General features: G+C 38.4%; 2 protein-coding genes across 5 annotated transcripts in view; one reads left to right on the top strand and one right to left on the bottom strand.

The window, feature by feature from the left end:
• Positions 1-633: 633 nt before the first annotated feature.
• CRIPT (CXXC repeat containing interactor of PDZ3 domain) lies at positions 634-8403 on the bottom strand. Its single transcript, XM_023223831.3, has 5 exons — positions 8205-8403; positions 6659-6724; positions 5811-5865; positions 1786-1889; positions 634-1505 (listed from the first exon to the last, which is right to left on the bottom strand). Exons 1-5 carry the CDS (start codon positions 8218-8220, stop codon positions 1441-1443), a joined length of 306 nt encoding a protein of 101 aa, XP_023079599.1. The 5' UTR covers positions 8221-8403; the 3' UTR covers positions 634-1440.
• PIGF (phosphatidylinositol glycan anchor biosynthesis class F) overlaps positions 8343-16529 on the top strand; it is a 36272-nt gene continuing 28085 nt past the window's right edge. Inside the window, exons 1-4 of one of the 4 annotated variants that reach the window (XM_023223826.2) lie at positions 8343-8567; positions 10409-10657; positions 11813-11904; positions 13193-13309. In XM_023223826.2, the coding sequence (XP_023079594.1) occupies positions 10430-10657; positions 11813-11904; positions 13193-13309 (437 nt within the window). In that variant the 5' untranslated portion in view covers positions 8343-8567; positions 10409-10429. The remainder of the gene's footprint in view (positions 8568-10408; positions 10658-11812; positions 11905-13192; positions 13310-16529) is intronic. The other 3 variants (XM_023223828.2, XM_023223829.2, XM_023223827.3) reach the window with 3 other exon arrangements.

The following is a 16529-nucleotide window of genomic DNA, read 5'->3' as shown; positions in this document are numbered from 1 at the left end:
AAGGTATCTCAGAAAAACACATTTTGAAAAGCCTTATAAAGTTAGAACTTTAAATGCTTTTCATCAAAATTTTATGACCAATAAAAATGCCATTCATATATCTTATCACACTATCTATTCTATTCTACACATTTTATAGTGATACGTATTTATACATACTGCAGTTGGAAATGGGGAATGCTTTTTTGGTCTCCCATAGTAGCCTGCAGCTTTTAAAAGCAGAAGTCTTGAACCTCTGAAGGCAACATTAAAAAAGTACTCATTTGAAACCTGTAGTATAAAAAGAAAAAAAGAGAGAGAGAGAGAGAGGCCGAGTGCTGTGACTCACACCTGTATCCCAGCACTTTGGAAGGCTGAGGCCAGAGGATTGCTTGAGATCAGGAGTTCCAGAACAGCTGGGGCAACATAGCGAGTCCTCGTCTCTACTAAAAATAAAAACTAGCTGAGCACAGTGGCACACACCTGTAGCCCCCAGCTACTTAGGAGGGTGAGGTGGAAGGATTGCTTGAGCCCAGCAGATGGAGGCTGCAGAGAGCTTGCTGATACCTCTGCACTCCAGCCTTGTCAACAGAGTGAGATCCTGTATCAAAGAAACAAACAAACAAACAAAGAAATTTTAAAAAGGGAGAGTCAAGATGTTTGCTTTATTTATTTCTTTTAGGGAGCAAGACAGGAGGTTAAAAAAAAAAAAAAAAAAGTTTGGTTTTTGCTTCAAAGAGCTTTTCTCGAAGAGTAGGGATTTATTTTCATTACATGCAACACGGACAAACACTGTTCTGGTTTTCATGACAATTTGAATTCAAAGTAATATGTTTTTCTAAAATTCAGTGTGTTTATTTGGACATATGGATATTCCTTGTGTTCCTGGTCACATATTAAAGGAACTGGCACTTTGGCGGCAAGAACAAATAAAAACTGGTCTTTGATTTGGGTCTAGGTTAATAACTAAAGAACCATTCAGCAATAACAGCTTGAAACATTTATACATCCTATGAAACTGCAATTAGTTAAGAGGCTGCTGATTCTAATAACTCTGACACGAGTAAGGGAGTGAGGGGAGAACTGTTAACTCTGGATGCCAAATTCAGAGCAAAATATCTATTACCTCCTTCTCACTTTTGCAGTATCTATAAATAAAGTGTGTGGGGGGGGAGAATTACATGAATAATGTTAAATAAAAGTGCATACAGAACTGAGAAATTTTTCATGGAATTTGCCACTTAGTTCAACAAAATGCTCATAAGGAAAAAACCATTTACGGCAAAAGACTAGTTACACTGATGCTGTTTAGAGCATGAGAGCAAAATGAATAACGATCAAATTCTCTGCTTTAAACTTAATTGTCTTAAAACACGTTATTCTGTAAGTTGACATCTATGCCTTGAAAATTCAAGGCAGAAAGTAAAATCATTTAGAAAGTCAGAAATTCCATCAATACATCTAGACAGATGTTTGCTTGTAGTTTTTGGTATCCAAAACCTTTTTTCCACACATTGCACAGATGCCTGAAACAAAAGAAGATACGTGATCAATCAAATCATAATACCAACTGCTTGGTTTAAGTCAATCCTGAAGCTTAAAATATAATTTAACAGCATCAGAAAATAAAATATATATATATATATACACTTTTAATTATAAACAGGTTTTGGGGTCTATTTTGCCTTAGGATAAAGAGTGTTTGGTTAACAGAATTTATGACAGGCTACATTGTTTCTGTTAACCAAATCAGCAGCAAATGAAGTAGGTTTTATGAACAGAAAAATGGTATTAAAAGAAACTTACCTTTTTTGTAGGCACAGCCCTGGCAGTAATGAGAACCTGGTTGATGCACAGAACTTTTACAAATTCTGCAAGTGGAGAACTTATTCTTTCCATATGGATCAAATCTAGAAATTTTTTTAAAGAGAGAAAATTGTATATTACACTAGAAACACACTCTTAAATAACCCCACTTATGCAACACACAGGATTAATCCATGCTCTTCATCCCTCCATCAACCTCTGCAATTGATGGGTTTAGCCTATTCCAGATGGCTACTGTCTGATATGCCTGTACATCTCTGCTCTGCTCCATCCATGTGAGATATATACTTATAGTCAGTTGTACAGTATTTATTCTTGACGTGTTCATATCAATTTTATCTGTCATTCTATTTGTGTGACAAAAATATTATGGAAACTGATGAAATGTGGGTGCAAAAAGAGTGACTGATTCCATAAAACCTAAGTGACTACTTTAGGATGACTAGGAATAATCGGAATTGCTATTGAATTAGGTATGCGTAAGACAACTGTTGACAACTAGGGGAAAATCACTAGGAAAGGAACTCCACACCTCAAGCATCAATTTTTGCTCCACTTTAAAGATACTGAACATATTCTGATTGTGATTTTTGTGATGACAATCATGTAGAGCACTTATCAGTTGATTTATGCTCAAAAGGCTTTGTTTCAATACCAAATGATTAATACATCTACAGTTATGTGCTTTAATTTAAAATAAGGTACGTGTATCTTTTAATGACTGCTTACATTAGCTGACATTTTTAATTAACTGACTCAATCCTTTTAGATAAAAGGGCTTCTACTATATAAAAATGCCGTCTTACAGTGACTGGAGTGAAAAAAACAAATACTTCCCCCTAAAATGGCAATAATAGTCTGCTTTAAATGTGCTTCCCTAACTACAAAATGAGTTTTGTAATGATCCTCATATACTAGATACGAAACACTGTCCTAGACCTAGTGTCTCCTCTTGGGTATGGCACAACAGCCCATTTACAAAGGTTAATTTTTCCAAACCACAGAGAATATCACTTTTTTTTTTTTTTTTTTGAGACTGAATCTCACTCTATCACCCAGGCTGGAGGGCAATGGCATGATCTTGGCTCACCGCAACCTCTGCCTCCCAGGTGCAAGCGATTCTCCCGTCTCGGCCTCCCAAGTAGCTGGGATTACAGGCATGCGCCACCGCGCCCAGCTAATTTTGTATTTTTAGTAGAGACGGGGTTTCTTCATGTTGGTCAGGCTGGTCTCGAACTCCCGACCTCAGGTGATCCACCTGCGTTGGCCTCCCAAAGTGCTGGGATAACAGGGTGTGAGCCATCGCGCCTGGCTGAGAATATCACTTTATTCCCCACAAGCGAAGATAGGTACTCTTCTTCCTTTCAATAAGTTCAATTTGTTTGTACATGTAGTTCTAGAGGCTATTTTTTCTTAAAACTGTATTATTCAAAAACACACATTTTAACCTTGGAAATCTTAAAACTGGCAATTTTTTCTTAAAGTAACAATGCATCTTATAAATAACAGTACCATAGATTCAAAGCAATACTGTAGTACCTTTTCCAAAGTGAGACAGTACCCAAGAGTAACAGCTACTTTTTAATGACATCAGAGTAAGTTTGAGAGCATAAAGGAACTGGAAGTATATAAAACCATAAAATCTGTACAAATAATAGCTCAGTCAATAAAATCTGAATGGTCCTCAAAGACATCAATAAGTCAGTCAACAACATATAGTGTGACTCTGCATTAAAGATCTCATTATGTGCCAGGCACTGTATGTAGTTAAGGCTTTATTGTTGCTATTTCTAATCCTCAGGATGACATCATAAAACAGGTATTTATTCATTCAGCAAATATATACTGAGTGCTTATTATGTACCAATTACTGTTCTAAATACCAAAGATGAACATGACAGGCAAAGTCCTTGCCCTCATCAGATGATATTCTAGTGAGAAGAGGTAAACAGTAAGTAAGGAAACAGAGAATCTAATAAAACAAGCAAGCTTGTCAAATAGTAGCATTATAGAGAAAATTCTAACAGGATACTAAGGCAGAGATGAGGAAAATGAAAGAAGAAATTAGTTTAGATGCTGATTAGGGAACCTTCTCTGAGGAAGTGACCCATCAGCTGAGACCCAAACAACAAGAAGGAGCCAGACACATAAGCTCTAACAGAAGACTCCCAGGGGACAGCAGCAAGTAGAAATCTTTGGATGGGAGTGGGCTTGGCAGAACTAATGAGGATGGCGTATGATCAGTGAGGAGCAGTGCGGTACAATACGAAGCCAGAGAGGTGCGAGGGGTCCTATCAAGGAGGACCTTGTAAGAATATGGTAGGAGGCTTAGAATTTATGCTATGTGAAAAAGAAAACCAGTGGCAGGTTTTAAACAAAGGAACTTTGTCAAGGATCACTCTTGTTACTATGAGACAACTAGGGGAAAAAAGAGAAGCAGGAAGATAGTTCAATAGTTATTACAGTTCCAAGTAAGAAATAACAGTGGTTTGAAACAGGGCAATAGCAGCAAGATGGACAGAAGCAGGTGGTATCAGGTTACATTTTACATTTTGGAGGTAGATCCAAAGAACTTGTTGATGGATAGGGGAAGCAGGGGAAAGGGAGGACTCAGTGAGGAATTGTAGCTTTTAGGCTTGAACAACTAGATTAGACAGTGGTGCTACTATGATGAGAAGATGGAAGGAAAAAGAAGTGGCCTGTTAGACATTAAATGAGGTACGTCAGATAAGCTGCTAGATATATGTTTGGAGCTCAGAGAACTCAGGCCAGAGGTATAAATTTGGGAGCTATTATATATAATAATAATATGGTGTGTGTGTGTGTATAAACATATAGCTTGAATTTAAAGCCAGTAGATTAAAGTCACTTTAGGAGAGTTTATGAATTTATAATAATTTTTAAAGCCTAGGACTGAGCTCTGAAGTACTCAATTGAGAAGGAATAGCCAGTGAGTTGGGAGGAAAACCAGGAGAGTGCGGGGTCCCAGGAGCCAAGAGAATAACAAGAGAGAATTATGAAGAGGCTAAATAAGAACAGAATCAGTTTTAAAGGTCGCTTGTGATCTCAACAAGAACAGTTTCAGGGCTTTTGTGGGGATAACATATGACTGGAGGGGCTAAAAGAGGGAAAGGAACTTAAGGACGCTGAGAAAGTGTCTACATAAGACTTTGGAAAACCTCTGATGTGAAGCGGAGCAAAGAAATTGGATGGTAGATGAAAGGGTTCACGGAATTTTTTTCGAGACTCTCACTCTGTCATCCAGGCTGGAGATCAGTAGTGCGATCCTGGCTCAGTGCAGCCTCGACCTCCCTGGGCTCAAGTGATCCTCCCACATCAGCCTCCTGAGTAGCTGGGACTACAGGCGCATGCTGCCACATCCACCTGATTTTTCCATTGTTTGTAAGGACAGGGTTTCACCATGTTGCCCAGGCTGGTCTCAAACTCCTGGGCTCAAGTAATCTTTCTGCGTTGGCTTCCCAAAGTGCTGAGATTACAAGTGTGAGTCACCATACCCAGCAGAAATTTTAAGACTGGATCTAATAAAGTGTGGTATCAAAAACTTGTTTTTAAGATGGGAGACATTTTTACCCCAATTCTCAGGAAAAAGTAAAGTTTAGAAAGGTCAAGAAACTTGCTTAACTTGCTTATGGTCATAAGGCTAGACAGTGGGTCTAGATTCAAATTCAGGTCTGACTCCAAAGCTTACCATCTTTCCACATTTCCCTGCTGTCTCTGATTCATAGGATAATTAAGGAGATAAAAGTCATGTTTTCTGGTGAAACTGTAAGAGAATAACACTAATATCTTCATATATTAATACAGCAAGGAGGAATAAGGTAAAACCAGCAGGATTATAACAGATAGCTTGGTTCTGAGTGCCAGGAACCACCTCCCTTTATGTTTTATTGCAAATGGAATGATGCACATCAAATTCACTCCAGCAGACTTAATACTAAAAGAAAGGAAATTTATATGATCCGTCTATGGATGCTCTTACCCACCTTGCTTTTTTTGAAGTCAAAGCTTTATTTTCATTCAGCTTTCTCCCACCACTTTCTGTATCAGAATAAAAGATATTTTAGTGGGTTATTTCTATACATTTAACATAAAACATTAAGAAGTTCATTCTTTGACATTCTACCAAAATAGTAGCCTATATCTAATTTTTAAATCCTCATTTAGTAGGCTATTAAGACACTGCTTAAAAAGAAAACATTTATTAGGGAAACAGTAAAAATTTGTATAAAATACGATCATTTTATTTCTCAGACTCAAGGGAGTACTTTAGGAATGGGTCTATATTTACTCTATATAGTGTAAAATCTAGAAGCCACTACTTCAGTGTCATAGACCTTGAATATAATGAAAATGTTTATTTGTCTACGCTTTGAAAACATACTTTACTATATGTATTTAATAATAATGAAGGTAAATACTTCATTATAAGGATTTAATGATAATGAAAGTAAACTGGATTAAAGCATTTATTTATTCAAGAATATAAAAATCAGAAGAATTAAAAAAATTTCTCCTCAGAAGAGTGGGGAAATTAAATACAGACTCTAAATAAGCTGAATCAAATCAAATACTGTGATAATCAAATACTGTGATATTGTCACCAGTTGACAATCATTTAATAATTTTGCTATCTCCTGATATTAGGAACCTGTACAAGTAACTGAGAACTAAATAGAAGATATTAAATCACTTGGGGACCCAATATTCTTTAATATTTAATAGATAAAATACTTTGAACATACAACATTTCATTGTACAAACAATGTAAAAGCTAAAATATTATTCATAGTAAATATTTGGTTAAATTCCTATTTTCTAAAAGAAGAAATACCTGTGGTATTCCTAGCACCATCTTTCCATGTATCTGGAGTGATAACAGTACCAAGTTTCTTTTCACCTGTTAGAACAAGATAGTAAAAGGAAAATTAAAATTTACTATTTCATAAGTGCATTACATTGTGCCTAAGGCTCACAATGGTATCGACTATCAATGCTATTACCGTAGGAGGCTGTTAATGCTGGGAAAGCAGCCAGTCAACTTAGACTCATATTAACTGTGGGCAATGAATGACTGACTGTCAGTAAAATTCGTAGGATAATAAGATGGCTTATAATAAGCTTTCACTGTTTGTTTATACTTTAAACAAATTCGATAAGTCTATTTGTTCCATAATTATTTACTAAGCATCTATGATGTATAAACTATACAAAGTGCTGAGAAAAATAAAGCGATGAATCAGACAAAATTTTAATGAGATTATAGTATACTAATTTATTTAACAGCAATCTGTAACCTGGGTTCCCCAGGTGGATCTTAAGAGATATGTGAAAAAAGTGGAGTTGTACACAAACCTTTTATATTTTCAGGTTTTTTTTTTTTCCTGGCAAGAGTCTACAGTTTTCATCAGATTCTCAGGGGGATCAGAGACCATCCCCCAAAAAAGAACCATTCAACCAAAATGTAAGCTAAAAAATAAAAGACACAATAATTGAGAACTAAAGTACTAGGAGAAATTCCATGCAGGAAAAAATAACCCTGGCTAAGGAAATCCAAGAAAAGAAAGTTTGGAGAGAAGGCAAGAGAGAGGATTTGAATATGTGGCAACAGGACTGTGAACAAAAAGGAGTAAAGAGGATGAAGGCAAACTAGATAAAGGACACATTCTGAGGAAAGGCATAGAAAGCTTAGAGTACACATGGGCACAAAGAGTATTTTGTTTGGTCAAAGTGTGAAGAGGACGAGGGTCAGTGAAAATGAAGCTGGAAAAATAAGTTGGCGCCTTAGTGTGGAGGGTACTGAACGCCAGGCTCCAAATATAGAACCCCCAAATTATTCTCGGCACACTGAGAGTTTATTAAAGGATTTAAATTAGGGAAATAATAATTTGCACTTACGTTGATGTTCAATTCAAACATCTCTGGGTTTACTCTAAGCCGTATCCTGGCATAATGACTAACGAGAATGAATAAGGCAAAGTCCTAAGTGTTTGGTTCCAGTGTCTAACATTTGGCAGGAGTACAATATTTGTTACACGAATAAAAAGGAAAGGCCAGGAATTGCCAAGAGGGAAAGGTGTCGCTGGGGTTTAACTGAACATTTTTATATGGGAGGGGAGCCGATGAGATCTGGGGCTGGGGGAAGGCAATGGAAATAGAGAGGGAGATGCAGAACTCAGACCACTCTGAGTACAAAATATATAGGACTGTATGGTCGTTGGGGAGGTGCAAAAATGGTCAAAGGGTAGGGTAGAAAGACAGCGGCTAGAATCAGAGACCTGTGGGCGAAAAAATAAAACAAAGAGAAGGCAAAGTTCCCGGGAGAGCTCAGTTAGATTATCCCAGCCCCCTCCTCCCGCAGAAGCGGCCCCTTAACTCACATTTTTCGCACACCATTCTTCCCCACGACAATTCCCCTAGCCGCAACAGCAGCAGCAGCAGCAGTCTGAAAACATCAACACGGTAACTGGGAAGTATTCCCCTTCCGGGCTACGTCAACCCACTTCCGGCTTCTAAGCCCACCGCTCCCGCCTATCCCAAACCTGGAAAGGTGCCGGAGGAATGAACGCGAGCGGCTAGGTGGGGCTGTCCCATTTGCCCGCCCCTCCCTTTCTGCGACTGGCTGTTCGGCCGTGGGTCTCCGCCCCACAACCCTGCGTCTGCGCGTGGGCTTGGGCCGCCCGTCGTACCTGATGGTGGGAGGCAGTAGTTCTCCGCTTCCCTTCCGCTGGCGGGAGAGTTAGGTAAGCCCCGCTGGACTTCCCAGGCGCTCTCGCCTCCCGGGGTGCAAACCACCCCCGCGAATTGCCGAAGCAGCCCTGAGCCTCGGCGCCCCGGCCCGCCCGCTCTCGCCGTCAGCTCGAGCGCCACTCTTCCGGCATGCCCTGATGGACAGACCCCCTTTCGAATCCGAGTTTTTGCCTCTGTCCCCGTTTTTCTTTGTCTCCAACTCCCCAGCGCTTTGATCCTGCTTCTCAGCTGGTTCCTCGTTGCCCACGCTCGCGCCGGCCTAGGGTCGGGCAGAATCCCCAGCGACCAGGGGTGGGGTGGAGCTGCCGGTGGAGGTGCGGCGATGCCCGTGAAGGCTCCTCTGGGAGCCGCTCTGAAGAGCTTTTTCCGCTGCGGTGCCTGGCGAGGTGGGCCGCGTCATTCCCGTGGCACCCCTGCAGGCGCCCTGGGGGCACGCCAGGGCCTAACACGGTGCTGGTTTCCCAGGGGAGTCGGTTTCCCACTTTGCCTACTCTGGTTCCTTCATTCATTCAGCAAACGGTTGAGTTTGGTACCTGCTCACTGTATTACATCCACATCTGATGGCAGCTGCGATTCCGAGGATGGCTCAGAAAAATGGCTGAAGGGCTATCTGTTGAGAGAATGGATTCCTGATCCCCTTGCCCTCCCTCAATCAGCTTAAGAGTATCTATGGGAAAGTTTACCTTTGTAACTTTCCCTTTGTAACTTTACCTTTGTAACTTTTGTAAGTTACAAAGGTTGTCCCTTCTTGCCATCCGTTTGCTTCTTCATGCCTAGTGTATTTCCTTATAACAGAGAGATGGCTGTAGCGCGTGGGACCTTGGACCACCTCACCTGTTTGCCTTGTTTCCTTATCAGTAAAATATCTGCCTTTGAAAAGCACTGGGTGAATTAAATGAGAGCTATTAGGATAAGGCCCAGGTTCGCCCTTCTGCTTTTCGCACTAGTGGGCGCCCCTCCGCGCGCGCACGCTCGCGCGTGTGTGCGTGTGCGTGGGTGTGTGTATGTATAGTATTTTTTTTCTGAGCTATTTCTATTTTCTGGAATGTTCTCCATAGTGTAACATATTGACTGTTACTTTAAATTAATAAAGTCCTTGTTTAACAGTACAATTAACTCTCAGGTAATTTAAATACGTGTATTTTAGAGACGTGTAATTTGTTTTCCCTCCTTCCATTCGTGCTCTACTTTTGGTTGGAATTTAACACCTGTAACAGACGTTGTCATCTTGGTATTTCTGAAGCATCGGGATCCCTTAGTTTAGTGTGGTGCTCTTTCAACTCTTGATTCCACTGGCCACCATTTGAGTATTCGAGTGTGCACTTGGTGTCATTTGGCATTTGCTAGAAGATGTGAACTACTGTAATGTTAGACAAGAGTAAAAAAAATACCAGCAATTTAACCTAAGTATATTTTTGGGGTTGTTGGAATTATAACATCATAAATAAACTTTGGTTGTAATTCCAACAGGCAGTAGATAATTTAATCCACAGAGTTGATTTCATCTCTGTGATATTGGCCAAAAAAGTTTAAATGAATTGTTTTATTGGTCCTAGGACATGACCCTTTTGCAGAAACCAGTCACAATATTTAAGAAATTAGTAAATTTGTTATTTTTTAGGCTCTGAGAGATGTTTGTACCATATTAAGAAAAACAAAGGTAGAATAAAAAGTTGTCTATATGTGCATCTACACGTCTGCATCTTCTGTGTTTTGAAACAAATACATTGCTCATAGCAATTTGACTTTATGACTTATTTTTAGGGGTTGAAACATTTAAGACAATGGAAAAAGTCATTATTGCATATGCTCTTCCTTTCTTGTTTTTTGTTAGCTAGCCACCCGAGAAAACACCATGAAAGACACCGATATCAAGAGACTACTGTATACCCATCTTTTATGCATATTTTCAATTATCCTAAGTGTCTTCATTCCATCACTCTTCTTGGAGAACTTCTCAATATTGGAAACACACTTGACATGGTTGTACATCTGTTCTGGTTTTGTAACTGCTGTCAATCTAGTACTATATTTAGCAGTGAAACCAAATACATCTTCTAAAAGAAGTTCATTAACACACAAGGTAAGGCTTATGTCTCAATAACTGGTTTTTGGATGGAGCTAGTGCTTCTTTTAATGGAAGAATAAAGTATTCATCAAGTCTTCATTAGGTTATTTACAGTGAATAAAGGGAACCTGATTTTTTTCCCACCAAATTGGTAGCCTGTTACTTGCTGGAAGGCTGCCCATAATGTTTGATTGATCCCTGCCTTGAATTAATTGTGGAATTATGACTTCTGCAGAGCTTATGATAATATTGTGAGCCTGTATAGTCATTGTTTTATGTCACCATTGAAAATAAATACATGTGACAGTCTATCTTTAAACCTTATTCAATAAGACATTGTAGTTTATTTTTATTTATTTTTGCATTTTTGAAAGCCACTTAATGGGTTTTTCAGAAATTGCAGTATAAGCCTGTGGTAATGCTTATTTCCAACATGGCTTTCCTTGACTAAATAATTTTCAGATATTAGAATCAATTGTCCAGAATATTCACTGCAGTAGATATTCACTTGGCTATTACTAATAATGTCCATACTTAACATTATTTTCTACTGTGTTATAAGCTCTGTTAGGTCATTTACTGCCTGTGATTGGAAAAGCTGAATGTGTGTGTGATGTTTATATATTCTTAAGCTCCAAATCAAGAAGGTCTCATGTTTCTTTGTAGATGTTCAGGTCTTTTTTCATACAGGTCGTGTAATATGAGTGTGATTTCAAGAATTATTTAGTATTTTGCTTTTTAAGTGCAATTTTCCCAGGAATTTTGTTTTAAAATGAAAAAAATTGTTATTTTCTGCAGATATTTCCTCTGTCATCACATAATACTGTATTTTTTGTATACTAGCTCTGATATCAATCAATATTTAATAAATACTGATTAATGACATAGCCCTGTATGTTATCATGGAAACAGAACCTCTTTTAGACTCATGTAGGTTGGATGGGTGGAATATGGGCGGGGGGTGATATTTGCCTTTTAGGCTTTTTTAGTCTGTATCGAGGGCTGTGTACGTGACTGGGTACAGGACATGTGATCTGATCTGAGTATACCCAAGAACATTTGAACTGTTTTACACATTATGGGAACAAGTTGTGTTTGCAGATAAAATGGAAGAATTTATTTTCCTTTAGGCATTATCTTGAGTCTTCAGGTTATTCATTTCTCTTTTAGGTAACCAGATTTTTGAAATGCTGTATCTACTTTCTTCTGTCTTGTTTTTCCTTTCACGTAATTTTTGTTCTATATGGAGCACCACTAATAGAGTAAGTTTGAAACTTTTACCCTAAATTTATATTTTAAAACATTCATTTACCAAACTGTGCTCATTCTTAGCAACTAGAAAAACCATGATGTGCATCATTAATAGATCAAGTAAGGGCACCAACACCATTAGCAGTGTTACTCTTTTTTAAAAACAGCAGAATAACTTAATTTATTAAATACTCTTGTTACCTAGCCTTCTATTACCCAATTACATGTTGGGAGAAGGGAGAGTAGAGAAACTATACTATACCAATAGATATTTGGCCCTTAGAACCTCTGAGAGAACTTACTATGATTATATGTGTAAGTTAGTTACAGTTAGCATATCAGTTCTTATAAATGTGATTCTAAAGTGCTTGAAGTTTTTCTTAACAAAAGTTAATAGATTCCTGTATTCAAATGCTTAATATTTTTGTATATTAAGTGTACACAAAATATACTGGTGGTAGTGTTTATAGTTTAAAGATAAAATTTAACACTTTTTCTGAACTGACAAATTTCAAATTCTTAGAAACCAAATTCATGAATGTTTCTTACAAAATGTTTATCATAATTTGAGAAGCTTCAGTTTAGCAGTGATTAATGATCATGGTGAAATGAGTGATGAGATGCATATACATATACACACACATATATATGTGTTGCTAAGTATACCGTTTTTTATATATACATACATGTTTATAAATAGTTTTACGTACACACACTAAACCGACAGGTTATTCTTTCCTAGATGGGAGAGAACAAGACTTTTGTAATGGGAAATGGTGATTCCATCCTAATCCGTTTTAAAGTAGAATGAATGTGTCTGGCACAGTGGTTCTCAAAATGTGGTTTTCAAAGCAGCAGCATCAGCATTTTATCAAAATACAGATACTCAAGCTTCAGTCAGGAACTCTAGGGGTAGAGCCCCTGCCAATCTTTAGTTTATCCAGCTGTCCAGGTGGTTCCAATAGATGTTAACATTGAACCACTAGTTAGGAGAAAGCTAACTATCTAGAAATGGATTCTGGTTGTTTGTTTGTTTATGCATTGAAAGTCTCAGCATGGATCCTAGGGTCTTTAACACTTCTGAAATCTATCATTAAAGTGAAATATTTGCTAGATTGTTTTTTTAAAGCTGCGTTGGTAGTAAAATTATTTATAGTCATCATTTTGGAGGCACTTAATGTTACCTTTCAAAGTAAAGCAGAGGAAAACATTTTATATTTTATTTATATAATAATGATTATGTATGTGTATGTGTACCTTTAACACTTTCTTAAAAAATTAATCTTTTTTTTTTTCCAGGTTGGCATTGGAAACATTTTTATTTGCAGTTATTTTGTCTACTTTTACTACTGTGCCTTGCTTGTGTTTGTTAGGACCAAACCTCAAAGCATGGCTAAGGGTTTTCAGTAGAAATGGGTAAGTTTTAATTTTATATTATAATGATACTGAAATTTTAAAAAAAGTAATGAAGTATTTTTCTATTCATGGCAGTTTGCTGATTATTCTGAGTGCTTCTCATTGCTGATGGTGCTCAGAGATGCCTTAAGGAGCCACTGCAACTGGGGACTGGGGACAGGGCAGGCAGAGCTACAAGCCCCTCCCTCCACATTAGCAAGATCAGCTCTGCTTTTTTCTATATGGTAGAATTCCACCTAGCCTTTTGTTTGTTTAAAAAGAAGAAGAAGAAGAAATATTAAAAGAAAGCTTTCAAACCGTGGTTCTGGGATCATTTGGCACTGTGATAAAACTGCTGTAAATAAAATTGCTTACATACATTTTATAAGGTAGAAATGGGGTCCACAATCTAAAAATGTGTTGTGTAACAATGATGATTTCTTGTTTAGCCTTTTTCGTGATAAGATACCAGAGTGCAAGTTCTATGGGATTTCATTTCCTTGGCGGCCGTATATATCTTCAGCATGACTGAGTTAAAATTTTAGCTTCTTGAAAGTCATTGAACTGATATGCACCAGAAATAGTGGAGATCTAGCTAATAAAGCCAGAAGGTTATTTGATTCTGTCCTATTTATCACCCAGCAGCAAAAACTTCTTGAGCACTGACTCTGTGCTCTGTGTTATGCTAGGCTGTGTGGATTCTGAAGTATTAGGAGGATAGGAGGATTCTTTTTTTTTTTTTTTTTTTTTAGACAGAACTTCACTCTGTCCCCAGGCTGGAGTGCAGTGGTGTGATTTTGGTTCACTGCAACCTCCACTTCCCAGGTTCAAGTGATTCTCCTGCCTCAGCCTCCCAAGTAGCTCGGACTACAGGCACATGCTACCACGCCCAGCAGATTTTTGTGTTTTTAGTAGAGACAGGTTTTCACCACTTTGGCCAGAATGGTCTTGATCTTGACCTCATGATCTGCCGCCTTGCCTCCCAAAGTGCTGGGATTACAGGTGTGAGCCACCGCACCTGGCCTTATTAGGAGGATTCTTTTGCTAAGGAGCTTATCTGTTCAAGGGGCAAAAATGAAATGAGCAAATCACATAAGATTACAAATGTGGAAATCCAGCAATAAGTGTTGTAGGAACTCAGAGGGACAGAGCATCAGTAAAGAATGGAGGGGAAGATGGGAATGATCTATGATGGACTTAAGTCAAGAGTATATGATTTGGTGAGACCAAGAAGAAAGAGAAAGCAAGGAGAATGGATAAAAGCATTGAAACTGAAATTAACAGGGTATTTTTGTGTGATTTGAAAGATTACAGCCCAATGAGAGCAAAAGATGCATGCTGAATAGCTTGGCTTCATAAATTACTGACTTACTCCCTTTGAAATCAGTACTATTTGGGACAGGTGTGGTGGCTCACGCCTGTAATCTCAGCAGCTTGGGAGGCCAAGGTGGATGGATCACCTGAGGTCAGGAGTTCAAGGCCAGCCTGGCCAACATGGTGAAACCCCAGCTTTACTAAAAATACAAAAATTAGCTGGGCGTGGTGGTGGGCGCCTGTAGTCCCAGCTGCTTGGGAAGCTGAGGCAGGAGAATTGCTTGAACCCAGGAGGCAGAGGGGTTGCAGTGAGCGGAGATCATACCACTGCACCCAGCCTGGGCAACGTAGTGAGACTCTGTCTCAAAAAAAAAAGGAATTAGTACTGTTTGTTTTCCCTTGGAACCGTCTTCTAATATTCATAAAGTCTCTAGAAAACAGAAGTGTAACAACTGAAAGCATTTTCTACATTATTACCATAATATCCCGAATGGTATTAATTGCTTTTAACCTTTTTGTTTGAAATTTTTAAATAGTGAAATTGGATTGAAATCTTATTCCTTTGGATTAGTGATTTCTCCAGTTTTCAAATCTATGTCTAATAATGAGTGTATCTGGGGGAGATACTGTCATGTGATTTTTACAGTTAGTTCTGCTGTAATGTGGCCTGTGTGTTCCTAAAAATCACTACACTGTACAAAATGGGCAATAAAAACCACAGAGCTCATGGGAAAGATGGAATTAGGGCATAACACTAAAACAATTCATCAGCGACATGTAAAGAGAAGTTGGGACCTTAATAAAAATGGTAGCACAGTTTTACACATGTAAAATGGTTACGAAATACAAGCATACCTGATTTTATTGTTCCTCACTTTATTGTACTTCTCAGATATAGCTCGAATACTGTTTTTTATAAATTGAAGGTTTGTGGCAACCCTGCATCAAGCAAATGTATCAGCGCCATTTTTCCAACAGCAAGTGTTCTCTTCATTGGAAACTCTCACAATGTTTCAGGCTCTTTCATTGTTGTTATATCTTTTATGGTGATCTGTGATCTTTGCTGTTACTTTTTGTAATTGTTTTGCGGGACCATGGCTCATGCCCATATAAGATGGCGATCTTAATAATTGTTGTATGTATTCTGACTGCTTCACCTACCGACGTTCTCTCTCTCTCTGTGTGTCTCTCTCACCCTCCCTCTCTCTCCCCTCCCTGTTCCCTGAGATACAAAAATATCAAATTTAGGCCAGTTAATAACCCTACTATTGCCTCTCAAGTGTTCAAGTGAAAGGAAAAAGTTTACATGTCTCTCACTTTAAATCAAAAGCTAGAAGTGATTAAGCTTAATGAAAAAGTTAGGTTGTCAAGAACTGAGATAGACTAAAAGTGAAGCCCCTTGTGCCAAATAGCCAAGTTGTGAATGCAAAGGAAAAGTTCTTAAAGGAAATTTAAAGTCTACTCTAGTGAACATGTGAGTGACAAGGAAGTGGAACAGCCTTATTGCTGATGAGGAGAAAGTTTTATGGTCTGGACAGAAGGTCAAACCAGGTACAACGTTCTAAGCCAAATCCTAATCCAGAATAAGGTTCTAACTCTCTTCAATTCTGTGAAGGCTGAGAGAGGTGAGAAAGTTACAAAAGAAAAGTTTGAAACTAGCAGTGGTTGATTCATGAGGCTTAAGGAAAGAAGTCATCGCCATCACATAAAAGTGCAAGGTAAAGCAACAAGTGCTGATGTAGAAGCTGGAGCAAGTTATCCAGAAGATCTAGCCAAGCTCATTGGTGAAGGTGGCTAAATAACAGATTTTTAATGTAGACTAAACAGCCTTCTATTGAAAGAAGATGCCATCTAGGACTTTTAAAGTTAGAGAGGAGAAGTTAGTGGCACCTTCAATGCTTGACAGGCTGACTGTCTTGTTAGGGGC

This window comes from Piliocolobus tephrosceles, chromosome 15 (genome assembly GCF_002776525.5).
Source record: "Piliocolobus tephrosceles isolate RC106 chromosome 15, ASM277652v3, whole genome shotgun sequence".
Classification (NCBI taxonomy): Eukaryota; Metazoa; Chordata; class Mammalia; order Primates; family Cercopithecidae; genus Piliocolobus; species Piliocolobus tephrosceles.
Note: the sequence above shows the minus strand (reverse complement) of the source record. Positions and strands in the feature narration are given on the sequence as shown.

Coding starts and splice junctions, on each gene's coding strand:
- CRIPT (XM_023223831.3), bottom strand. Junction 5,866..6,658: donor TGGTGCTAGGAATACCACAG/GTATTTCTTCTT, acceptor ATTCTGATACAG/AAAGTGGTGGGAGAAAGCTG. Junction 1,506..1,785: donor GGGCTGTGCCTACAAAAAAG/GTAAGTTTCTTT, acceptor CTTTTGTTTCAG/GCATCTGTGCAATGTGTGGA.